At 45.8% G+C, this 25,462-nt stretch overlaps 1 protein-coding gene across 1 annotated transcript in view; it reads left to right on the top strand.

Moving 5' to 3' along the window:
• CUNH10orf90 (chromosome unknown C10orf90 homolog) overlaps nt 1-2,024 on the top strand; it is a 198,617-nt gene extending 196,593 nt beyond the window's left edge. The window contains exons 10-11 of the mRNA XM_070011476.1: nt 1,000-1,099; nt 1,186-2,024. Of these exons, the coding sequence (XP_069867577.1) occupies nt 1,000-1,099; nt 1,186-1,224 (139 nt within the window). The 3' untranslated portion in view covers nt 1,225-2,024. The remainder of the gene's footprint in view (nt 1-999; nt 1,100-1,185) is intronic.
• The last annotated feature ends 23,438 nt before the right edge of the window (nt 2,025-25,462 follow it).

Below are 25,462 nucleotides of genomic sequence, written 5' to 3'. Positions count from 1 at the left end.
GAAGGCTCACACCTCAGCCCACCATCAGCCAGCCAAGGACTCTACCCAAGCCTCCTCGTCTTGGGCTCCAGTTATTCACATATTTAACACAGGAACCCCAGATGCTTCCTCCAACTATATAGTGAGTTTGAGTTAATTCACATAAGTGACTACTCTAGTGTTCAGCATCCAAGATGTCACATGTTCATACTGCCCTCATCATCATTATTCTACTTTGTCCTCATTATTTTCAGTGTAGGACATCTTAAATAGATTTGGTCTGGCTTTCAAACATGAGAGAAAATGAGAAAGATGTTTTAGCTGCATGCCATGGGTATTGCAATCCAAGGGCTCAGGCTGCAGTTGGTGGGAACACAGCTCATCAGGTTGGCATTGGTGCCCACTGGGCACAGCAGCTGGAAGAAGAGTCCCAGGCCCCTGCTTGTCATGAACTCAAAAGATCCTGATTTTACATCAGGACAAGGACATAAGACTCTGGCCTGGGATGTATTTGAAAAAAAAAAAAAAACCTAATTAAAAATCCAACAGAAGCATTTCTGAATGTCCATCATTATAATTTTTGCTACTCCCACATAGCTATTGCTTCCTTTCCTAAAACCCAGGGAGACAAAAATAGGGTGCCAGACAAAGGCACTAGTGGGAAAGCTTACACTCAGAATGGCCAAGCGGTAGGTTTAGGATCGCTCACTTTATGTGTAAGCATTTATCACGGGGAATGAAGAAATGAGGGAAGTGACTTCCAACGAAATACCTGGGCTCCCCAGCTCTCTGTTGCACTGCCCCAGGAAATGGAGAGATGAGCAAGGTCCTGCCCCCCGCCACGTCGCTGTGTCCCGGGGACATTGGGAAGCCCGGCGCGGGGTGTCTCACCACGCGGAGATGGCCCACATGCAGGGTTCTCCCTCTGAAATGAAAGCGCCCGCTGATAAGACAGGATGCCCTCCACTGCAGGCACACGCTGTCGGCTGCCAGTCAAAATGTTCTTTGCATCTGTTTCAGAATCTATAATAACTTGCCAGAAGTGAAAAAGAAAAAAGAAGAACAGAAGAAAAGGGTGATCTTACAGAGTAACAGACTCCGCGCTGAAGTCTTCAAAAAGGTAAATGGCTTTGGGCCAGCGGGCGCGGTGTGTGTGGCTCAGAGAACAGAACCGGAACTTGACATCTCTGCCCCCTGCCCCTGCAGCAATTACTGGACCAGCTCCTTCAGAGAAACGCAGTGTGACCCCAGGCTGCCCTATACCCGAGTGCCCACAGCCGTGAAGACTTCAAGATGGATAAGCCATTAAACTTAGCTGTGTCTTCAAGACATGACAACTTTTGATTTTTTTTTTCTACAGGAAGTATCCCTTCCTGAATGACCCAAACAAACCCGAAACAATAATTGACCATGAAATAGGTCAATCTGTTGCAGGGAAATCAACCCTAAATAACCCACTAGGCTTCCTTCCCTTCGTTGATGGAATTTTGGACTTTCCCTTGTGCTTCTGATATTTCACCGCAGCAGAAAGCCACTTAGTGTGCTTAGATTCTGGAGGAGGGGGAGGGAGTGCTTTTTTTCATCGTATTTTTGATCCAGAGTCCTTGTTTTTGTTGTTCAAATTCCACAACTTCAAAACCTGAGAAATCACCTCAAACATGAACCACCTCATCCTAGAGGCTGATTTTTTTTTTTTTAAATAAGAAGGCAACATGCCAAAGACTAAAGAGCAAGTAGACTGGTTTATTTTCATGACCCAGAATGGTCAGACCAGGGAGCTGTCAGCAGTTGCGTCCATTACCCAACAACAGCACCTCCCTTTGTTCAACTCAAGAGTCGCCATCAATGGGTGGAAGGCAGAGCTGACTGAACGTGTGGGGACTTCAGCGCTTGCTGCATCGGCCCCCTCCCCCCGCCCCCAAAAAGTGAAATGTCCTTAACGGTTCCACCTTTGCTATGTGTTCTTCCAAACGTTATTTATAAATATTTTATTCGCGGAGCTAGAATCAACTAGCTTTTACAACCAATAAATGGAAATAAATGCAATTAACCAGAAATGTAAATATGTCTGTGATATATATTCTGATCTGGACTGAGAGCAATGCTGACAGCACTCAGTGTGGAATGCTACCAGAGCCCCAGAGTGCAGTGTTCTCTGCCGCCACCCCTGGCCACCATGGAAACTGCAGGGTCTTAGAGCCCAGTGCGGGAGGCTGCCTTCCAGACAGGGTAGAAACAGGGTAGCAACAGGACCCCAGAGATCCCTAGGGTATCTCAGAAGTTTGGAGGATGGACTAGGAGTCCTGCAGACACCCCTGTCCGTTTCCTGTCCCATTCCTCCTCCCTCTGGGTTCCTCTGTCTGGGTTCCTCTTCCAGAGCACTGTGGTCCTTTCTGTGTCCGCTGGGTAACTTTACAAAGGAGCTCAGGTTCTCTCTGGGCACCGTCCCCTGCACACTCTGCCCTTTAGTAGAATTAGATTCCATGTCCCATGGTTGCCCAGGCCAGGTCAGGCAGTCTGATAACACCCGCAGAAGGGTGTCAAGCTGCCTCTGGGTGAGAATATCATGGGGTAGGTGAGAAAGATGACTGTACACATTAAGCATACAAGAGGTATAGGGAGGGATCTTCTAGTGAGGGCAAAGGCAGCTCTGAGGAAACAGCCAGGAACATCAGATACATGAGTGGTACTCCCCTAGGAAGAGTGTCGAGAGGAATGAATGCAGCCAAGCTGGTGACAGGGAAGTTCCTCTGCAGCCACATTGATGGAACTTGCTGGAAATCTACCTTCTGAACTTGCCAGAAATCTGCAGCGCACAGGGAGGCGCTTCCCTGAGGGTTTTTGCTCACAGTTCAGAGAAGCCACTGCCAATGCACTGTCTGGGCCTAGCTCCTGCTGGCCCAGCAAACACCCCCTCCTGTGTCTCTGCAGCACCCCCTCCTGACAAATTTTGATATTGGGCAAGCATGCAAAGTGAAAATTTTCCAGGGGCCTGGATCCATTTTACCAGAGCAGGCAAAAAAGGGTGACGAGGGAGGTAAGACAGACAAATACAGTCAGAAACTGACATAGCAATCTGTTAAGCCTTGTCTTGGTTTCCTTAGTTGCCAGTTCTTGAAAATGCCTCATTTGTGGGGTTGCTATGGAAGCAGAGTAAATCAGTGTGGGTGGAGTGATGGATGTCTGTCTCAAGGCAAACACTCGTTGGGTTTTTCCTGTCTACAGTGTAAGGTAGAAAGAGCACACAGGCCCGTGGAGTTGGTCTTCCTCAAAGCTCCTAGGTATGGCTAGGAGATGCTCCAGACGCCCACTGTGTTGGAGCTCTTGTCACAGCTGTTTAGTGCTTGTACATGCCCTCTTGTCTGAAGGACCATTTCAGCAGCTCACCTAAGGTTAGTTCCTTCTCCAGCGATCTACAAGGCTTCTTCTAAGTGCTACACTGAACGTCTATTTGGAGCTTGTGGGAGGTTTCGTTTTGTTTGGAAGAATGATTTTTTAATTGAATCTAATACTTAAGAACAATCTTAGATAATGAAGATCCCAACACACTTTCATGTTTTGCTTTTCTTTCATATCATCAGTTTCCAAAGATTTTTCTGACCACTTAAAATTGGAACCCAATCCCTTGAGGAATGTTCTCTGACACTTTTCAAGAAACAGATTTATGTTAACTAGGATTTTAGAGAATCAATATCCAGATAGTCAACTTTAGACAAAAGTTCATGGAATATGTTTATGTTAGTATGACAAATAATTGAGAAAATTTGTATTTGGCTCACAACTTCAATATTTCAATCCTTGGGTCTTAGCTCTGTTGATTCTGGGCTTGTGAATTGGGGTAGAGCCTCAGGTGGCAGGAGCCTTTGGGGAGGGGGAGGGCTACTTACCTCGAAACTGATAGGAAGCAGAGAAATAGATGGGCAAACCTACTCTATATAGAGTCCCCCAAGACCTGTCCTCTACCCATCACTGTCCTAGTGGTCAGCTTCCTCTGGTACCTCCAGGGTTTCTAGAACTCCCCAAAGTCATCAGTTAAAGACTAAGCCTTCAATTGATGAGTCTTTTGGGAGACACTTGATAGCCAACCTATAATGAAGAGCTTTTCTCTTCATAAACCTGCTGTCAAGTCTTATAATCTAAGTATATAACTGATTAAATGCCATTGAATAATGAGGCTAGTTCTTGAGTCAGATGCCTGACATTGGAGAATGGGCTAGGACTTCGTGGTAGTGTCTGCTTTGATGGGTCTTTTCTCTGGACAGCCGGCTCAGGATGAGGCTAAAAACTTGTTCAAGTTGGTTTTCTATTGAACTTGTTTCCCCTCCATGGTTGTAGAAATTGTTCCGAATGCTAAACAGTGTTTCTCGGATGTTCACATTTCTTACTCTTTAACTTGAGGTACAGGAAGTGTGATGATACAATAATGTGGTGATCCACATGGAAGTCACAGCCTCTAGAAATCAAAGGTTCAGTTTCTCTCAGGAATTGACGGTCATGGCCTGGAATGTTTCACTCAAGTCAGCGTTCAGGAAAGATCTTGAGGACGCTGAGGATGTAGGTAAATTTTCCATTGTAACTTCAGTAAGCAGATTTTCTCCTGGAATGGGCATATTTACCGTTGAGTGTGTTTTGGTTCCAGTGAGAAGATAGTTCGAGGCAACATTTGCTGCAGTGTTAGGTTTTAGATGAGATTCAGGAGCCTGAGCCAGGCCACATTTGGAAAATGAGACTTCAAGCGGTGGTCTATTTCTTTCGGATTTCAGCAAATCAGCGAACCAGGAGGGGAGACCAGGTAGAATTAGCAATGGTCTCCCTGTGGTCTCTATGACTTCATGTGGAAGGAGAATTCCTATTTTGGTTATTTGTCTACTCTGCCAACTGGTAATGGAATAATGGAGAAACAATTGCCTGGGTTTTGCAGCCAGTGGCTGTTGCCAACCAAACTTCCTGGAAGTTGTGAGCTCCCTGGGTGAGTCAGCAGAAGTTTATTCAGTTGAACAAGGCTCTTTGAAAGAACTATTTGTGGAGCCAACGTTAAGAGTTCTATGTCTCAGGGAATTCTCCCATTTCAACACTTGCTGGTTAAAAAAAAAATAGAAAGCAGACTTTTTTTTTTTAATGAGCTGGCCCCAGTCATCAACTGACCCATGGTTTAAATCTGAGATGTATCAAATGCAGAATGACAAGGGGAGAGGAAAGACTGGGTGTGGCTACCCAAGGAGAGGGAACTAAGCGGCTGGTGAGAGTTCTGGGTAAGAAAATAAGAATGTGGTAAAAGAATGACCTGCTGTGGTTTGTGTGAGAGTCTTTGCATGCTCGCGAGCAGCAAAGGAAATGATCTGGTAAGTGATTAAAGTAAGCTCGTCAGCAGATGGTTCCCTATGATAAGCTTCCTGGAATTTGTACTTTCATTAATACCTGATAATTGCCCACAAATGTCTAGCACCATAGAAACCTTTTCAAATTGGCTGTCACTAGTGGAAACCGCCTGCTTCCTGGAACCAAGTCACCTTCAAACGGCCCTCTCACACTCCCCTGTCACCTCATAAGGTCAGGAGATTACTGCCTCCCCCCCTCACCCCGATGCTGGGGGGACATTGCCTGGCCCAGGCAGGAGAGCACAGCTTCTGTGGGAACTGTCTCCCCAGACCAGGGGCCGTTTGGCTGGGAGACGGAGGCTCCTTTGTTCAGCCAGATGTTTTAGCCAAGTGGATTGGAAGGTTAACTTTGGCCAGTTTCCCTGAGGATCAAGGGAATATTTTTCCTCCTGATGGTGAGCCTCCAGTAGTCTGAGGCTGTTGTCAGCCTGCAGAGTCCAGAGAGGAGAAGAGAGAAGGCAAGGTGTTGCGATTCTTCTCTTCTTTTTCTTTCTTCTCTGAGAAGGTTCATGTACGCATTCTGGATGCCAGCTGACAGCCACGGTACGCTGGGAAAGGTGACTTTAGGAGCTAGCCTTTCTTTCAGCTATTCGCACATGGCCGGGGAGGTGAGGGGCCAGAAAACAAGGTCATCTGGGCCATTTTACAAGAATGCTCCCTTGTTCTTATCAAAGCTGCAATGGGAGCAGAAGGGGAGGTTCTAAGAGGCTGCTGAAGATAGATATCTTTAAATTTTTTTAAAAAAATTAAATAGCACCAAGAATGAACATTTTAAAAAAGTATCCTTTTCAAGTCTTAGGGAAAATTCTCCCTGGCTTTCAACCTCTTTCATTTCCTGATGTGCCTGAACTGCAGTAGCAGCTGCAAGCGACATCAGAGAAAGAGGACAAGGCCCCCGTGCCATGCCCTCTGATGGGTAATGTCCTTTCCCTGAAGCCAGTAGGTTTCGGGGCCTGGCTGCCCAGGGACGTTAGGCGGGGAGGTGGGGGGGGCGGGGATTACAACCTTCCCACCATGGCCACAGACTTCCCCTCAGTGCTCTGTTGGTCCTTTGCGGCATCTCTTGGATTAAAGACGACAGTGGCCATGTGACCAGGTATGTGCTGACCCATCCCACACTTCCCAGCACACAGAGGTTCTGTGTTGTGCTTAGACTTACACCTTGAGGCCAGTTAGGCCAGGTTTAATTATTATATGCCAACATAGTTAGAAGTGTGATTCCAGGCCTAGTTCTCTTCACTAGAGTGTTTGTTAAATCAAAATGGCAAAATAACTCAGAATACTCTGTGTGTGTGTGTGTGTGTGTGTGTGTGTGTGTGTGTGTGTGTGTGTGTGTGTGTGTGTGTGTGTGTGTGTGTGTGTGTGTGTGTGTGTGTGTGTGTGTGTGTGTGTGTGTGTGTGTGTGTGTGTGTGTGTGTGTGTGTGTGTGTGTGTGTGTGTGTGTGTGTTTTCCTTAGCAAGTTTCAGTCTGGTTAATGAATACTTTTTGCCTGGATTACTGGGAGCAGGGGTGGATATCAACATGTCTCAGATGGGTGCAATTGATTTAAATGGGTGAAATATGGTTTTACTCTTGCTTCAGATTTGAATGTCCCCAGCCTAATTTCTCAATCAGTCGTTGAGAAAGATTAGTCCCTCAACCCCAGCACATGAATTGGCTTCGGCCAGTTGATTGTGAGCTGCCCCTAAGTAGGGGACAAAATCTAACAGAGAACTAATGAGTTCAGGGCACATTGCAAACTTAAAAAACAAACAAACAAATAATTATTATCTTAGCAAAACATTGTAGAATGCCAACCAGAATCCACTGACTTTCCACGTGCTTTCTCCCCTCTCCTGGCTGGTGACAGCACCCCTACCCTTCCCAGATAAACGGCAGCCCTTGTAAGCCCCATTCATGACCTGCGGTTTCAGACACTAAGTAGAGAGATGGTGAAAAATTCGCATCTTGCCCCTTCAGAACCTGAGCAGCTTCACTTCATTCATGGATTTTATCTGTTTGGGGTGTGATGGCTGCCAAGGTGCTCACTGGGTCTTTGAATTTGTGCTGCCACACTTTTCCTTCCCAAGATGGCACTCAGCTATTGGATGGGTTTATTGGGAGGAGAGAGGAAGACAGGCGCTCCGAAGCTGCCTCCGGAGTCCCTGGATAACCATGGGCCATCGGTGGGCTGGGAGTCAGAAAGGAAGCTGAAGAACGGAGACTGCATGGAACCTTCCTTCCTGGGGCTTTGAGCATAGACTTAGCCTCCAGAGTGGTGAAAACTGAATTTTTGCTGCTCAAGCTGCCCAGGCTGTGGTATTTTGTTATAGCAGCCTGAGCTCACTCATACAGAAACCTGGCTGACCCTAAGAGTCAATGACCTTTGCCCATTCTCCTGATGTCACCTCTTCAGGTCCACAGCAGGGAAACTCCCAGGGCTCAAGGCCATCCGCTCCTCTCCGAGTATGCTCTACCTCTGTGTTTACAGGGGCTGTGTACCCCCTGAGGTCGGTGGTGATTCCCATGGAAGCTGGCCCCCATGGTCTGCAGAGGGCTTTGCTCACCCCGGCACACTCTGGTGGCATACTCTGGTACCATTTGCTCACTATCCTGTGTGGCATAAGGAAACTTGTTGATGCTCTCTGCATGCTCCATGGAAAGGCTTGGAAACTCACTAGAGAACCAGACTAAAGGCCTTCTCCAGTCTAGTGGTCAACTTCTCTGGGTTTGTCCTGCCTGAAGTCTCTCTGCCCTTACCAAATAGATAATCTCCTGCAACCTAGGTGTTTAGGCATAGCTCTTGGAAGGCCGGTAGATTCAAAAGAATTATTTCCAGCTGGGTGCCGGTGGCTCACTCCTGTAATCCTAGCTACTCAGGAGGCTGAGATCTGAGGATCGTGGTTCAAAGCCAGCCCGGGCAGGAAAGTCCGTAAGACTTTTATCTCCAATAAACTACTAGAAAACCAGAAGTGGCGCTGTAGCTCAAGTGGTAGAGTGCTGGCCTTGAGCTAAAGAGCTGAGGGATAGCGCCCAAGCCCAGAGTTCAAGCCCCATGACTGACAAAAAAAAAAAAAAAAGAATTACTTCCCTCCTTGGCTTTCTAGATAATTATCTCATGAAGGATATCAGAAGACATGCCTTCAGGGTTCAGGGCTGCTCTTTGACCTCTTACTTTCTGGAATGTCCCCAATTTGTTTTGGAAGGAAAAAAATCTCATGGCCAGTGAACTATTGCTCCCTCTGCATTTCTGAATCATGCCCATTTCAAGCTCCTAATCTCAGAAGAACCCTGGGAGGCAGACTGCCGTGGGCTCTGGACTGGCTTCCTTTAATAGGGGCTGGAGAGGCCATACTTTCTAATGTCAGGTGCAAATGGGATATCATAATATCAAAATCACCCTGAAAATTCCCTTCAGTGCCATCTTCAAAACAGACAACATCTTTCAATGCAGGTTATCCTTCCCCAACCAGTGTGTTCTCCAGCTCTGAAACACCTTAAACATCTGAAGGAGATCTTGGTGTGTTTAAGGGACATGATACACAGAAAGCATTCTCTTTGAAATACCAGAATCTCCTTCAGCACAATGAGAAGGCCCAACTTTGAGAAGGAATGGATGAGTAGATTGACTTTTCCTGCCTGGACCTCCTCCAGGACAAAGGCTGGTGAGGAATGATGTGTGTCATGGAAATCCTGGTGACGTGGTACCCCTCTTCCTGTACACCTCTCAATTCACAGGCAAGTGGCTGCATGATGGTGAGGTGCTTCCACTGAGTGTTCTCTACTGCGCATGGGGAGATGGTGTCGGATAGCGGACAGGTGTGACTTGCCCAGGTGTTTTCTCCTTGGAATACAGGGACTGAGATTTCAGCCAGTCTCCTGGAACAGTGAATGATTAGGTTGATCCCTTGCTGTAGATGGTGTAAGTGAGCCCAAGAAGGGAAATATGGACTTATGGATTTACCTAAAAGTTTAAGTAATTTTCCTCTCCCTAAAGAGACAGTAGAAAATAGTATACCTCAAAGCTTCAAGGAAATAAAATTAAAATGCATTTGCTTTGGAATCTTTTTTTTAATTGTGAAAATACTGTAGAGAGGGGTTACAATTACATGGGCAAGATAATGAGTACATTTCTTATCAAGCATTGTAGCCTCCTCCTTTCTTTCCCCTTCCCATCCCTCCTCTCCCCCCCCACCCACCAAAGTTGTAAAGTTCGTTTTCAACATAACGACTTGTACGTCTCATTGTTGCAATGGGTCCACCTGTATCCCTATTTAAACGATTTGTTTTTCCCCTTCCCCTCCACAAATTATAACAACACAAATGCAGTGAAAGCAGGGGGAGGAACATATACTGTGGGGGAGGGACATACAAAGCAACAAAGAAATCATCTTATAAATGTGTTAGAAACAATGGCATGAAAGGAAAAAAAAACATTTGAATACTTATCTTAGGGTTCATTTCCCTAGCATCAACTTATCTGACCTTTTCTGCTTGAATCAGACATATACTAACTAGTATATTGCAAATAAGGGAAACCATGGGGCCTATGTTTCTTTGGGCCTGGCTTACTTCACTTAATATAATTTTTTCCAAGTCTTTCCATTTCCTAACAAATGGAGCAATGTCATTCTTTCTAATGGAGGCATAGAATTCCATAGTGTATATATACCACATTTTCTTGATCCATTCATCTACTGAGGGGCATCTGGGTTGGTTACATATCTTAGCTATGGTAAATAAGGCTGCAATAAACATAGTTGTGCTGGTAGCTTTAGTATGGTCTTGTTTGTGAACATTTGGGTAAATGCCCAAAAGTAGGATTGCTGGGTCATAGGGGAGCTCTATGTGGAGTCTTTTGAGGAACCTCCATACTACTTTCCAAAGTGGTTGAACAAGTTTACACTCCCACCAACAGTGCAGCAGGGTTCCCTTCTGTCCACATCCCCTCCAGCATCTGTTGTTATTAGAGTTCTTGATTATAGCCATTCTAACTGGGGTGAGGTGGTATCTCAATGTTGTTTTAATTTGCATTTCTTTTATGGCTAGAGAGGTTGAGCATTTCTTCATGTGCCTATTGGCCATCCGTCTTTCCTCTTTAGAGAAGTTTCTCTTTAAGTCTTTAGCCCGCTTATTTATTGGGCAGTTGTTTCTTTGAAGATTTGCTGTTGGGGGATTTAATTTTTTGAGTTCCAGGTATATTTTAGATATGAGACCCTTGTCTGTTGTATGGCTAGTGAAAAATCTTCTCCCAATCCGTGGGCTTTCTGTTGATCTTGCTAGCTATGTCCTTTGCCATGCAAAAGCTCTGCAATTTCATGCAATCCCATTTGTCCAACCTATCTTTGATTTGTTGTGTTTCTGGTCTCTATTAAGAAAATTTTGGCCTGTGCCAAGGAGACCTAGGGTTTCTCCTATTCCATTCTGTAATGTTTTCAGAGTGTCTGCTTTGACTCTGAGGTCTTTGATCCATTTGGAGTTGATTCTGGTGCATGGTGATATATAAGGATCTAGTTTCAGTTTTCTACAAGTAGTTAACCAATTTTGCCAGCACCATTTACTGAAGAGGCTGTCTTTCTTCCATTCTATTTTTTTAGCTCCCTTATCAAAGATTAAATGGCTATAGGTCTGTAGGTTCATTTCTGGGTTTTTAATTCCTTTCCATTGGTCCTGAGGTCTGTTCTTGTGCCAGTACCAAGCTGTTTTGATTACTATGGCTTTATAGTAGAGTTTGAAATTTGGTATTGATATTCCTCCAGTACTGTTCTTTCTGTTGAGGATCATTTTTGCTATTCGGGGTCTTTTATTGTTCCATATGAATTTTTGTATTGCCTCTTCTATTTCCTTGAAGAATGAGGGTGGAATTTTGATAGGTATCGCGTTGAATTTGTAGATAGCCTTGGGAAGTATTGCCATTTTCACGATGTTGATCTTTCCAATCCAGGAGCATGGGAGTTTTTGCCACTTTCTAAGTTCTGTTTTGATTTCCTTTTTCAAGTTTTTAAAGTTTTCATCATAGAGGTCCTTCACTTCTTGGGTTAAGTCCTAGGTATTTTATTTTTTGTGGGGCTATTACGAATGGAGTTGCTTTCCTAATTTCAGCCACACTTTTCTCATTGTTAGCATACAGAAAAGCCATTGATTTTTGAGGGTTAATTTTATACCCTGCTACTTTGCCAAAGTTTTGAATCAGCTTGAGTAATTTGTGAGTGGAGTCTGTGGGATTCTTTAAATACAAGATAATGTCATCTGCAAAGAGGGAGAGTTTTACTACTTCTTTCCCTATTTGGATCCCCTTTATGTTTGCATCTTGTCTTATTGCTGTAGCTAGGTATTCTAATACTAGATTGAAGAGAAGTGGAGAGAGTGGACATCTTTGTGTTGTTACTGAGTTAAGAGGAAATGGCTTTAGTTTTTCACCATTAAGGACAATGCTGGCTGTAGGTTTGTCATATACAGCCTTTATTGTATTGAGGAATGTTCCATGGATTCCTAATTTTTCCAGAACCTTCATCATAAAGGGGTGTTGGTTCTTGTCAAATGCTTTTTCTACATCTATTGAGATAACCATGTGGTTCTTATCCTTGCCCCTGTTGATGTGATGAATTATGTTAATTGATTAGCGTATATTGAATCAGCTTTGCATCCCTGAAATGAATCCTGTTTGATCGTGATGTATGATTTTTTGGATGAATTGTTGAAGTAGATTGGCCAGAATTTTGTTGAGAAGTTTTGCATCAATGTTCATCAAAGAAATGGGTCTATAGTTCTCTTTCTTTGATGAGTCCCTGCCTGGTTTTGGGATGAGGGTTATGATGGTTTCATAGAATGAGTTCGGTAGTGAACTTTCTCTTTCAATTTCATTGAAGAGTTGGAGGAGTATTGGTGTGAGCTCTGCTTTGAAGGCCTTGTAGAATTCCGCTGTAAAGTCATCTGGTCCTGGGCTTTTCTTAGATGGGAGGTCGCTTATTGCTGTTTTTATTTCAATGCTTGATATGGGCCTGTTAAGATGTTTTAACTCATCTTTGCTTTGGAATCTTGTATCCTTAGTATGAAATGCCAGGGAAATAGGAAAGAATAAAGTAAGTTTATCATAACATCATGATGTGGAATAATATGTCATTCAGAATGCAAAGCCTGGCTCTGGGTCTCCACCATGCTTCACCCAGCAACTGGTACCCAAGGTGGAAAAACATTGTCCCCACTTCAATGTAGTCCAGCCATAGGGACTTAGTTTTTGTTCCTTCATCAGTGTTATGGCATTACTTTCCCTACTATGTCTCACTCCCTGTAAGAAAGAAAACGTTGCTCAAGTTCTCTCTCCACAGTCAACGTCAATGGGACAGGCAAGACCCTCTTCAAATTCAGAGTGGAAATTGCTACTAAGGTTGGTAGAATCACATTCTGAGATAAAGAAGGCATCACAGACGCCTTCAGTGTCATTGAGTGTGGTTTATCTACTCTAGGCCAACTCTTCCCAATAGACATTTTGGCATTGTCTCTGTGCGGGGCTGTGAATGGATCAGGAAAAGGAGAAAACTCTGAGCAACAACTGAACCCCACGTAGAAACAAACCCCGAATCCTGAGATGTCCAAGTTATATCAATGCGGATTTTCAAGACCAAGTTTCATCAAATATAGGTCACAAGTACGCTGTGCTACAAAGATTCAAAGTTGATCATTTTCTTTTCCTTCTATAAAATGCATGCATTTCCCTAAGCACATGGATTATTAATAGCTCATAAAATATTGACTTCATCTAAAAATGCATTATTAACAACATAATGTGTGGGATAGACACGTTGGTTTCGCCAGACACTAGAATCTCAACTTCCGTTTTCCTGATGGGGAAGAAGAGAAATAATATTGATTTGTACAGATCAAGAGAATCACAGTCGTGAGGTCAAGGGGTCCACATGGAGTCAAAAAGTTCTGCCCTAAGCTGGGCACCAGTGGCTCAGGAGACAGAGATCTGAGGATCATGGTTCAAAGCCAGCCCACACAGGAAAGTCTGTGAGACTCTAGCTCCAATAAACCACCAGAAAACTGGAAGTGTTGCTGTGACTCAAGTTGGTAGAGTGCTAGCCTTGAACTGAAGAGCTGAGGGACAGCGCCTAGGCCCAGAGTTCAAGTCCAACAATGGACCAAAAAAAAAATAGTTCTGCCCCCAGAACAACATTTCCAATCAGATTTCTTCCTGAAAATTGAGTGCATCCAGAGCACCCTGCTTGGGATTTCAATACAGGAATCTATATCATCATTCAAACCTCTGAAGAGGAAGGAAGTTGCTGACTTCAAGCTAGATCTGTTCCTGTCATCAGACAGCAGGATCCTGCAGGAAGCTCTTCCCACTAGCAGAGGAAGATCTCCTCTCAGGAAAGTGGCTCTAACATGGTGTTGATCTCCTCTCAGGAAAGTGGCTCTAACATGGTGTTGATCTCCTCTCAGGAAAGTGGCTCTAACATGGTGTTGATCTCCTCTCAGGAAAGTGGCTCTAACATGGTGTTGATCTCCTCTCAGGAAAGTGGCTCTAACATGGTGTTGATCTCCTCTCAGGAAAGTGGCTCTAACGTGGTGTTGATCTCCTCTCAGGAAAGTGGCTCTAACGTGGTGTTGATCTCCTCTCAGGAAAGTGGCTCTAACGTGGTGTTGATCTCCTCTCAGGAAAGTGGCTCTAACGTGGTGTTGATCTCCTCTCAGGAAAGTGGCTCTAACGTGGTGTTGATATCCTCTCAGGAAAGTGGCTCTAACATGGTGTTGGTATCCTCTCAGGGAAAGTGGCTCTAACATGGTGTTGACTTCAACTAGCAGACTCTCTGGGAGAAAGGGGGCCACTTAGAACATGGCTTCTAGAACTTGTTTGCAGGACAATCATCAGAACCTAAAGGATTTTCATAATCCTTCAATCAGCCAACAGTAAACACTGAGTTGAGCGCCTTCTGACCGCACTATGCTCAGTTCACCTAAGTACAACCAAGAAAGACGGGGTGCAAAAATTGAAAGTGACAGGAGAAGAGGTATGGGGTACACAATGCATGAATACATGGAAAGCCAAACTGTTGCAGTAAAAGCCATGGAAGAATCGTTTCTACAAATATTGGGCTCCATACAAGAAAGCAATGGACAGAAAGAGGGAAGGAGTAAGGAAGAGAGGAAGGAAGGGAGAGAGGAAGAAAACAGGGAAAGAGGAAGGGAGAGGAAATGGCAAAGGAGGGAAGATGGAAGTGGGAGGGGGGAACGGGCTCTCATCTGAGTATATGAAAATGAGGAACTGCTTGCGATGATTGAAAGCATCCTTCCAAATTTCACTTGTGTAATCAACAGACAGAATCTTCCAGAAGCAATTGAGTCTTGAGACAGAGCCTTCATAGATGGATCCAGCATCCTTAAAAAAAGAGGCCTATGGGAGCTGATGGTGCTTTCCTCTATGTGAAGACTCAGCAAGCAGCGCCATGCATGAAATAGACAGACAACTGCCGGTGCCTCACCCTAGAACTCCCAGCCTCGAGAACGGTGGTAAGAAACTCATTTCTCTGTTAACTTGTTTGGTGGAAACTCTTTGACCTAGCAGGACGAATAGACTCAGATTCTGTTGAATATCAAAGACATAGAATAGAACACATAGGGAGACATGAAACAATTTTCCAGGAGGCAAGATCCTTTATAATGGCTTCATTCAGCTCATTAAGGGAAAATATGCCAATAGAAAGATGGCAAATGGAAGTGGACAGACCCTAGAGCCCTTCACTCAAGAGACACTGTGACAACAAACATGAGAATGTTCAGCAAAGCTAATATTGGAAGAAATGTAATTAAAATAATCAAATACTTAAATCTATCCAATTTCAATCTCCTGTGTAATTTTTCTATTTTTTTTCTAGGGGGTGGGAGTAGTATTAAGGATTGAACTCAAGGTATCATGCTTGCTTGGCTTGCATGCCTGTCTGGCACTCTACCACTTGAACAATGCCTCCAGCCCTGCTTTTTGCTGGCTGTTTTGAAGATGGATTCTAGTGGACTTTTCTGCCTGGGCTGCCTTTAAAAGTCAATCCTACAGATCTCAGCCTTCAGAGTAGCTAGAATTACAGGCTTGAGCAACTGGCACTTGCTCCTAACCTCTTTTTTAGGACTTGAAAACCCTCACTGGAACCAGGGTGGGGGACATGTAATCCGACGGTGTACAGCACTGTCTCTTCATCCGTGCCCTGACACTGAGCGACTGCCCTGCCCCAGTCTCCTTTGTCTCATCCCTCCTCTGACCTGCACCCATCCTGAAGAGCAGCTTGCCTGAGGCAGGGGGCAGAGTACATATCACTGCCAGCAAAGAGAAAGGCTCAGGCAGCTGGCTGAAGAACTCAGAGCCTGAGTCACAGGCTCAGGCCCAAAGCCTGGCACAGAAGCTGCCCGCTTGCCAGGAGGAGGAGGATGGAGCGGGACACCCCTGCAGAGATGACACTTTTGTGTGGTACACCTGGGCTCCGAAGACCAAGCTGTGTTTCCTACATCTGGAAGCCTTGAGGTCCCCAAGCCAGGGGTACACCCTAAGTCTCCCACAGAGAGGCTTTGAGCTGGGCTATGTCTCCAGCTCTGGCCATAACAAAGGCAGTGACATGTGGAGAGCTGGCTGAGGTTGGCCTGGATAGCCTGCCTTCCAGGAAGGGGTCTTCTCAAGACGTCACCAAGACACGCACCCCGGACCTGATGGAAATGTTAGGTTTGTTCATGGAGAATGGGAAGCAACAAAGGTTCCACAGGAAAAGAGCCGTTCACATCCGCAGGGTAGAATAAAGAGGTCGTGGTAACGATTACATCAGAATGGCACCGCAAAGCCTGCTGCAGAGAAAGCTAAACAAGACCAGTCCTAAACTTGGCATAAAATGGTGCCTTCATCCATGCACCTATGTTTGCATATCAATTTTTATAACACAATGCACATATATGCCTTAATGAAATATCATAGTATATATGTACTACTGTAGCACATGCTATGCAAAAATTACACATTATTCTTCTGATAGTAATTTGCTCTCATGTCCTTTCATGTCATGATTTTTATAGGGTATCATTATTTTATCCTTCTATTCTAACTCTGTATTTTCCAAACTTCTTGCCTTTGTAGTTAGACACAAAAAAAGCAACTATTATCTCAAGAAGTAAACCTTAACTGTTGAATCTCTTTTATTTTATTGATGGCTCTGAGGTTTAAAATCAGGGCCAAGAGCTTTCCCTGTGCTTTCTGGCTCAAAGTCGATGTTCTACCACCTCAGCTAAGTCACCAGCCTTGCTTCTTGCTGGTTAATTAGAGATGGAGTCTCACGGACTTCTCTGTCCTGGCTGGCTTTGAACTACAATCCTCCAGGTTCCAATCTCTTAAGTAGCTAGGATTACAGCTGTGAGCTACTAGCACCCAGCTAATCTCTCAAATTTTTAAAGTAATGTTTCAACCACTGGCTAGACAATAAGTTGATATAACTCCTTTGAAATCGACTTAGCAACGTATCTTTGCGATATTTCTTTTGAACCAATAATCCTATTTCTGGAACTCTATGAAACTATTTTAAAACCTTAACAGGGCATTATATAAGAAATGTGCTAACAGCATGCCTTCTGAGAGTAAAATATAAATAAGCCAAATGTCTTAGGAAATGACTAAATGGTTAGGAAATGGTGGTAAAAGCAGTGATCGCATGAAGGGCCAGTTTCGTGTATTAAGATGGCATCGATGGAGAAATGATAGCAGAGAAAGCCCAGCACAGTTCCTGTGGCCGTCGGCACCGCCCGGAGGTGGGCAGGTGGGTTGTGTATCGGGAGGAGCCTCTGAAGGAGACCCCCCATGCTGAGAGGACCGGGCACCGGCTCTGTGAGCCAGACTCGCCCTGCCTCACATACAGCTCCAAGGCCACAAAAACCCAAGACATGGGCTCTCAGGATCCGAGCAGAGACTCCGTTTCTCCCTTCTCAGTTCCCTAAGCTTCCTCCTCTCCCTCATGTGACCTAGAATTGTTCTGGCATTCCTGGGAGCTACCACGTGGACAAAGATTCCGTAGACAAACCTACCTGCCACTTGAGCTAACCCTGAGATAAGAGGACAGGTGACAGGTGGCACTCGTGAGCCTTTATGTGGGGGGTGGGGGCAGGTGGAGGGCCAGCTGGCAGTGACCTAGAACCTTTGCTCCCTGACCACACAGTGCCACCTTCACAAAGGCCAGTTCGCAGAGCCCCGGTTACTGGCCTGGAGTCTGTTTCGTGTGACAGTGATATGAATGGTCGCGGCTTCATTGGAGGTTCACGAAGGCCCTGAGGTTGCTCTGGAAGCCACCTCCAGGCTGCCTCTCTGATCTGAACGATTCAGTGTCCTGTGCGGCGGGGTGCGACAGTGCCTCCAGGCTCCAGTTCTAGGGACACCTGGGGTTGGTGGGGTGGAAGTGGGGCTGCACAGGGACGGATCCCAACAGCAATGGCCTTGCAAGGCAGGACGCCACGCTGGCCAGTCGCTGGCCGGTCTCCTGGCTGGGGGCGGGGCGGGTGCCAGAAGGCAGCAGAGGGAGGCGGAGCCAGTGGTGCTCCAGGAGAACAGTCCGTCCCGTGGCTTTGGTGAAAGCCAGTCCAGATGTGAAAAGTGTCAGATCTTACAAAACAAAATCATTCCTAAGGTGAAGGCGACCGTAACTGCTGCTTGAAGGGAAAAGCAAATGACAGCCACCTTCTCGATGACCAAGGCTCCATGACAGCAGTGGAGTGGCCTCCTGGATGTCTCTGGATATGTGCGTCAGATGGGGACGACTCAGAACCCGCATCTGTGTCTGTGTCTGTGTCAGGACACCAGAGCCCAGGCCATCGACAACAGAAGGAGACACAGTCCTTAGAAATAAACCTCCAAAGGCAAGTTTTAACTTGGAAATCCATCCCATTTCTGCCAAATGAAATCTGGGAGGAAGTGACATTTTAAAGGTTCCAATGTCCCAGGAATAACAAAGACAGCCATTATGTTAGAAAGGCCGCTGCTCTTTGATGTCTGGAAGGGCATCTGATGAGGGTCCAGGTGGAATTAGAGGGGATTAGGAGGGCACTCAGGCAAGCGCCTGGGAGAAAACGCTCTGGTGTCAGGAACAGGTCTGCAGACAGCAGGGCCTGGAGCGCCGGCCAGAGCTCCAGGCAGTTGGCCTGTCCCTCAGCAACACATACCTAAGTCTGCAGTCAAGGGCAGGAACTGAGCCCTGGATGTATAGTAAGCAGCTGTTTGCAATTTAAAGATTTTCTCTTTCTCTTTCTTTGGCAGCATTGGAATTTGAACTCAGAACCTCACTCCTGCTAGATGAGCACTCTACCACTTGAGGTTACTCCTTGGCCCCTTTGTGCTTTACTTATTTTATAGATAGAGTGTCACCCTTTTTTTGCCCAGGGCTGCCTCTTGTGTAGCCGGGATTACCAGCATAACCCCATCACACCATTCTTGCTTGTTCAAATGAGGAGTCTGATTAACTTATTGCCTGAGCTGGCCTCTCTCCTGATCTCTGCCTCCTCTGTAGCTGGGCTTATAGATATGTGTTCTAGAGAAAACCCAGACCAGCACCTCAGAATTCAGAATGAATGCGGTCGGCAGAGCACACCTGGGGATGTCTATCTCTTTGCCAAGCCCTGCTAGTGAGTTGGCAACAATTAAATGTGCTTGTCCGGTGTCAGCCAATTACTGCGCAGAAGCAGAACGTGGTCAAGAGGTTCGAATGATCTCCACTTTTCCAGAAGTCTCCAAGGCCCTGACTGTGAATGTGCTGAGGTTAGCTTGGGGTTTCTGGTGTTGCGGGGTGGGGGAGGGGGAGAGGAGGAGGAGAAGGGGAAAAGAGGAGGGGAGATATTCTAGAAAGTTGTCATTCTTCTCTAGAGTAGAGTGAGTAGCTTTCCTCAAAGGAAAGTGCTAGTCTTCTTGTCAGGAAGGCATCTCTGGGCGGGAATAGAGGCCTGGCCAGGAGAGAGGATGGGCTTAGGAGCCTGGCGCCACCTGTGTGCTCCCTGTGGGGTTTTCCTCCTGCCTCCAGGGAAGCCACCAAGGTGTCCCCACCGCTGGACACCAAGGACTTCCTGGCCTTCAGTGACCTCGGTGTAAACTGTGCCATAGTCTGGAGAATGGTCTGTCTCAAGGACAGGAAAGACAATTGATTGGCCCTGGAAAATGTTCAAACCTGCCTTACAAAAGCCAGGGACAAGAAGTGTGTCCAGTGTGATCCCCATCGGATCAAGGTGGCAAAACAGACAAACTGTGCCTGGACCGCAGCACCACCACGCACAGAACACAGGGGTGTGGATGGCTTTGCCGCAGCACCGCCACGCACAGAACACAGGGGTGTGGATGGCTTTGGCTCTGTTCTTTGAGGTCTGACAGTCTGTAGAGCTATCATCACCTTCACAACTGAAAACGACACACACTCAGAGTGCTAGAGCTTTGTGGAAGGGCACTGGGGGCCTCACTGGAGAGCCCCCCACCCCACCCCCATGTCGGCAGGCAAGCAGGGTTGAGTCTCCTCCTGCTGGCTGGGGATGGGTGGGACGACCACCCGGCTCATTCGGTTGTCAGCGGACTGAGTTCCCTGCAGCAGGTTCCCTCCATCTCTGTTTCCTTGCCTGTGTCAACAGAAAGCCACCTGCTGAGCTGGCCTTGGGGAATCAATGCTCTGAAACTTGGGACCTCTCCTGTCTCTTTGTGCCTGGAACCACCCCAAATGGCTCTTCTGCCTTCTATTCTGCCTTTTCTGCTCTTGATAATCCAGAATATGCTCCCTCGTTTCAAGGTCAGCCGATACTGGCTGGCACCCTTAACTTTTCTTCCTGATTCTCTCTTACTGGAACAGGACCTGCACAGCCCAAGACTGCAGCATGATGAGCCTGGGAACTCAAGTCCTGACTACTACAATGTTGACATTTAATTAATGGGGGAAAAAAGCCCTTGAGAAAAGCCCATCCAAGTGAGGTCAAGGAGTACCCACTGGCTTTGGCTTTTAAAAATCGATTGCATAGCTAATCATGGCTGCAAACGGTTCTCCACTTCTGGGAATATCTCATTCTCTTAGGAACCCTGCCTTCTGCACCCCTCCATCAAAATTCCTCAAGGGTCAGCAAAGAGGTCCTTCGAGTTACATGCTTTAAAAGTGAACTGTTCGCCCACGTTCACATGTTTCATCTATCTTCCTGTATGGCCGCCACTTCCTAGACCCAGGTGGGCGGTGTTCCACAGGGTGACTGACAGGTAGCACCACCTGTGAGGAGGCCGCATCTCCCTCTCCAAGCATCAGTCTTGACTAGGCCCATGTATGTGGGAGGATGTGATTCAGGAGGATGCAAAGAATAGCTAGCTAGCCACCGGAGGTGGTCTTCTCTTGTTGGTCCCCTGGTCTGGTCCCTGAGAGGATGAGGAGCAGTGGTGCTCCTCTCAGCTTGAGTCCTCAGACCCACCCCAGCACCCCTACCCCACCCCCAGCCCACCAGCAAGTTCAGCACAGCCTGGCAGGGACATCCCAATTCACCCTCAGCATCAGTGGACCACAGGCTGACACCTGGACCTACAGAACAACCCCATTGACCCATAAAATCATGAGAACGGTGGTTTTTAGGTTAAGCCATTGACTTTGAGAGCAACAGAGCTAACAAATATATCTTAAGGGAAAAATGGTCATCATAAACATTTTAATGAGAAACAAAAGTCACTCCTAATTTTATCAACCCAAAATAATCCAGTGTGAGTATTTTGGTGTATTTCCCATGATTTTATATTTAGTCACGTAGCGGGAGAGAGCAAGCAAAGAGTTAGTGATAAACAGAGAGTGGAAACCCAGTTGGAATAATTTACATGCTATTTTCTTAACTCTTGCTTCTCTTCCTTCTTCAACTGGAATTATTTCATGTCACTATTTTTGGAAAGTTTGCCTCTTCCTGACTTGGTAGCATCTTTCATATATTTACTAGCCTTAACCATCGCTTTATTGAATGACGGTATATACCAAAAGTCCTTATCAATGTCTGCACCTATGAATTCAGACACCAGGAGCAGATTTTAACAGATCTGAATTGATGTTAAATGAAGCAAAAGAATCTTTACTGTCTATCCTAGGTGGGTCACATTTTTCTGAGTTATTGACTAGACCTCGAGGTTGGCCTTGGAAACTGGACGCCCTCACTTTCCCGGGCTTCCTGCGAATGTAGCTTTCCTTAGTGCTAGAAGAGGAAGTGGCTGGGTAGACAGGAAGAGCAGGGAGCTGTTATCATTGCTGCTGATTGCAACCCCTTCCTGGACCTTCATTCCTTTTTGGTGTATCTGACCAGCTTTCCTCAAGCTGTGCTTGCTGTGGGGATGCGGGCAGAGCCGGTGGACAGCCCCTCTGCCCCAGCCTTGCTGAGAGGGAGACACCATTCTTAGTATAGGAAGCTGCTGAGTTTTCAGATTCGCTCATATGTGAGTCCAGGGATGAGAGAGGATTGTCTCATTCTAGCAGCATGGTTCTACAGAAACAAACAAACAAACCAGAGGCAGTCCAGTTCCTCCCTTTGGAGTCTCAAATCATAGAACCCCGAAACTTATATTCAATTCTTTGGAATCCTCCATTTTCAATTCTCTCCACCCTATCCCAGCTCCTCCTCCTCCCCAAGCCCTCCGCCCCAGCTTCCTCTGTACCCCAGCTTACTTGTGTAGGCATTGGTTAAGGTCAGGGACTGCCTGGACTTTTCCGAGATGCCTCCGGTTTTCTTACTGGCCTCGTCTCCTGCCCTTCGCAGCCCAGCCCCTAGGCGTGAGGGACAAGGCCTGTCCACACAGGACTTTCTTCCCTGGGGGAGAAGGAAGGGAGCATGACAGCACCCAGGAAGCTCTCTCAGCACTCAGCTCCTCAGCCCCACTGAGACGTGCTATCTCCACTACGGGTCCAAGGAGATCTCTGGAAACATGGCAGCCTGGCTGGGGTCATGGGTCACCGTTCACTAGCAGAGCCCAGCACTGGCCATCTGGACCTTCTGGGGTTTCCCCGTACACAGATTCAAGGATGTGGAGGTGAGGGCCCTGTGGGTGAGGGCGGGTGGGGGGCTGGGGAGACATCTGGGAGTGGAGTACTGACTGTGGGCCTTCATGCGATGCAGTCAGATAAACACAGCAGAAGCAGCATGCAGCTCCTCTGGGCTGATCTGAGGTGATACTCAGCTAACTGGATCCAACTCCCAGGCCTCCTCTTCACAGCTCTGCCCTTCCAGCGCTCAGTGTCTTGAGTCTTGTCCTCATTCTGCGGCAGTGTCTGTATCTAGCAGTGCGCATTCACTGTTTGCAATTCAAGTTGCAGGTGGCAGTCCACGGGTGTGATCAATTTTGCACAAGTTCACAGAAAGCCAAATATTTGTCTGCAAGATGGGGTTTGTTGTTGCATCGCCAGTGGTTATTACAACGATCCGCACAGAGGCACACGCTCGGTTATTTTAACCCAGCAGTGAATTCTCAATCACCCATTATACAAATGTCAGCCTTTCTGGGCACATGTCTACTAGAGAAATCCAGAATAGCACGTCTGGGATTGTCCTCCGCCTGGCACGTGCATCCGGGAGGTGGCTGCCGGAAGCTTGGCGGAGGTGGGGTTGGACAGCCAGAGCACTGGCGCCCCACCAGGGCTTCACGTGGGAGCAGTGTGCAAATAAATGCTGGGATGTAAAGGAGTGAAAGCAGAGTGTGCAAATGCTGGAATGAAAAGGAATGAAAGCAGAGTGTGCAAATGTTGCTTTCTGCAATCCCAGCAAAATGGAGGTCCTAGGGGGAAGAGGGAGGCTTCTCAAGCAGACCGGCTTGTCCAAATCAGGTGCCAACCTTGCAGCCCCTGTGACAGCCTGTCCTGCTCCACTGTACCCCAGGCACAGCAAAAATGAGGAGCCAGAGACCAGAAATATGTCCCAGCCCTTAGGAGCACTTTGACCTGTGGGCTAAAGTCTCCTAGGTTAGCTATAGTGATGGGAATAGATTCACTTGATCCAAAGAATTTAGTTGTTCATAAACAGTGTATCAACTCCTAACAGGTTAATACCTTTGTAAACTCTGAAAAGTATGCATTGATAATTTACTCATTCATTCATTCATTCATTCATTCATTCTATCAAACATTGCTTGAGCCAATGTCAATCACCATGATTTAGTGAGGAATCACACCGCCCCCCTGTCCTACCTGGGGTGGAGTGGGAGGGGAAGGGGAAGAAAAGGAGTAAGGGGAGGGGAGAGGGAAGAGAGGTCAAGACTGGTGGAGATAGGCAGGAAACAAATGTTTCTGCCAGAGGCAATAAGAATGGTAGGGGGAATAGGGAGGAAAAGCCAGGGGAGCTGGAGGAAGGGGTGTCCTGAGATCTCCAAGATGGCGGCATTGGAATGGCCACAGCGGCAGCCATTTGAGGTACGTGTCCCGTGAGTGAGAAACACTGGGGCTGTCACAATGTGTTGGTAGGAGTGACAATAGCTATGGCCATGCTGGAGAGACTGAGGCAGATCCCTCCTAAACATCTGTGTTCCTGTGAACTGGAAGATCTAGTCCACAAGAATAGAGAGGTAATTAACGTCCTTAGAGACATTTACAAGAGTGCTGGTTGCCATTATCTTCATCATAATTAGAATCTTCATAGTGCTAGAATAGTAGAACACTGCAAAGCAACCCAATTTTCATCAAGTAGTTGGACGGATAAATCAATACATCAATGTAGATTCACACACTGAAATACTATGCAGCAATACTCACAAGACACTATGTTGGAAATAATCTGTACAACTGGGGGGGGATGGGAGGAGGGAAAGGGAGAAAAATGAGGGAGGGGGTAAAAAGCTTGACAAGAAATGTACTCACTGTCTTATGTAACTGTAACCCCTTTGTACTTTGACAATAAAATTTAAATTAAAAAATTAAAAAAAGAAATAGTATGCTGCATTCAAAAGAATAAGCTACTACCACATGCAAATGGATCTCACAGACCTCAAGATGAATGCATGAAGCTAGATCACCTGTGGTCTACTTAGATCTGTTATTTAGACCTCTGTGACGTTAGACAGTTGCTACCTATAGGGTATTGCTTTAAGGAAGGACCCAAAGAATGGAAGCATTTTGTCTCATGACCTATGAGAATAGGCTATGTACATACAACTCAGGAAGCTATCTGCTTAATAGTCATGCATCCTACCGTGTGTATGTTACACGCTCATAACAGCCGAGATGATCTCTGTATATAAACTTCAATTATAACCTAAGTAAATATATTAGTGTTTTCTACAGTGATACCCACATTTTAAGCATGAGAATCTATCTTGATTTTAATTGAACTTTGTTTTTCATCTTTATATAATAATTTGCCAGCATACAGAATAACAGAAAAATTAAAATATCTATCCTACTCAATCTAATTTAACAGCTGTTAACTTTTTGTTAGATTTGTTATATTTTTCTCTTGAATTGGCTTTTAACTGTCTTGCTGGAAAAGCTTGATATATTAAATAGAGAGAGAATTTGATGAGCCCTTCTCATGTCCACTACCCAGTCTCTATAATTATTAACACTGTTCTGGTTATTAGCAGTTATTAACACTGTTCTAGCTTCTGCCCAGAACTATTTACAGATGATTCTGAGCTATGGCATCATTTCATGCCCAGATGTTTATGTATTTGTTGCTGGGGCTGGAGGTGTGGTTGAGTGGTACTGCATATATCTACCAAGTGTGAGGCCTTGAGTGCAAACCCCAAAGTGTAATATTACATATATGAAAGTATATATCGTCTATATGTAGCAACTAACATATATCCGGTTAAGTACTTGTTGCTAAAAGGTTGCTTAAAGCACAACCAGGAGTTCAGTATCATACTTTCAAAATATTAACAATTTCTTAATATCAAATGCCAGCTGACGTTCATATTTTTTCCATTTCTCTTATTAAAGATACTTTCATAGGTTGTTTCATCCAGGGGCACATCAAGGTTTGCATATCTCATTTCATCATTTTAGAAAATTCTTTTTGAATCCTTAGGCTCCTCTTCCAGTGTTCTCGTGGTTCATTTGTTAATGAAAGTACATTCCCAGTCCTTCAGGTTAGGGTGATTCACATTTTTATTTGTTTTAGTTGTGTTTGGGAA

The sequence above is a fragment of the Dipodomys merriami genome, unplaced genomic scaffold, assembly GCF_024711535.1.
Source record: "Dipodomys merriami isolate MVZ:Mamm:240054 unplaced genomic scaffold, mDipMer1.0.p SCAF_82, whole genome shotgun sequence".
NCBI lineage: Eukaryota > Metazoa > Chordata > Mammalia > Rodentia > Heteromyidae > Dipodomys > Dipodomys merriami.
Note: the sequence above shows the minus strand (reverse complement) of the source record. Positions and strands in the feature narration are given on the sequence as shown.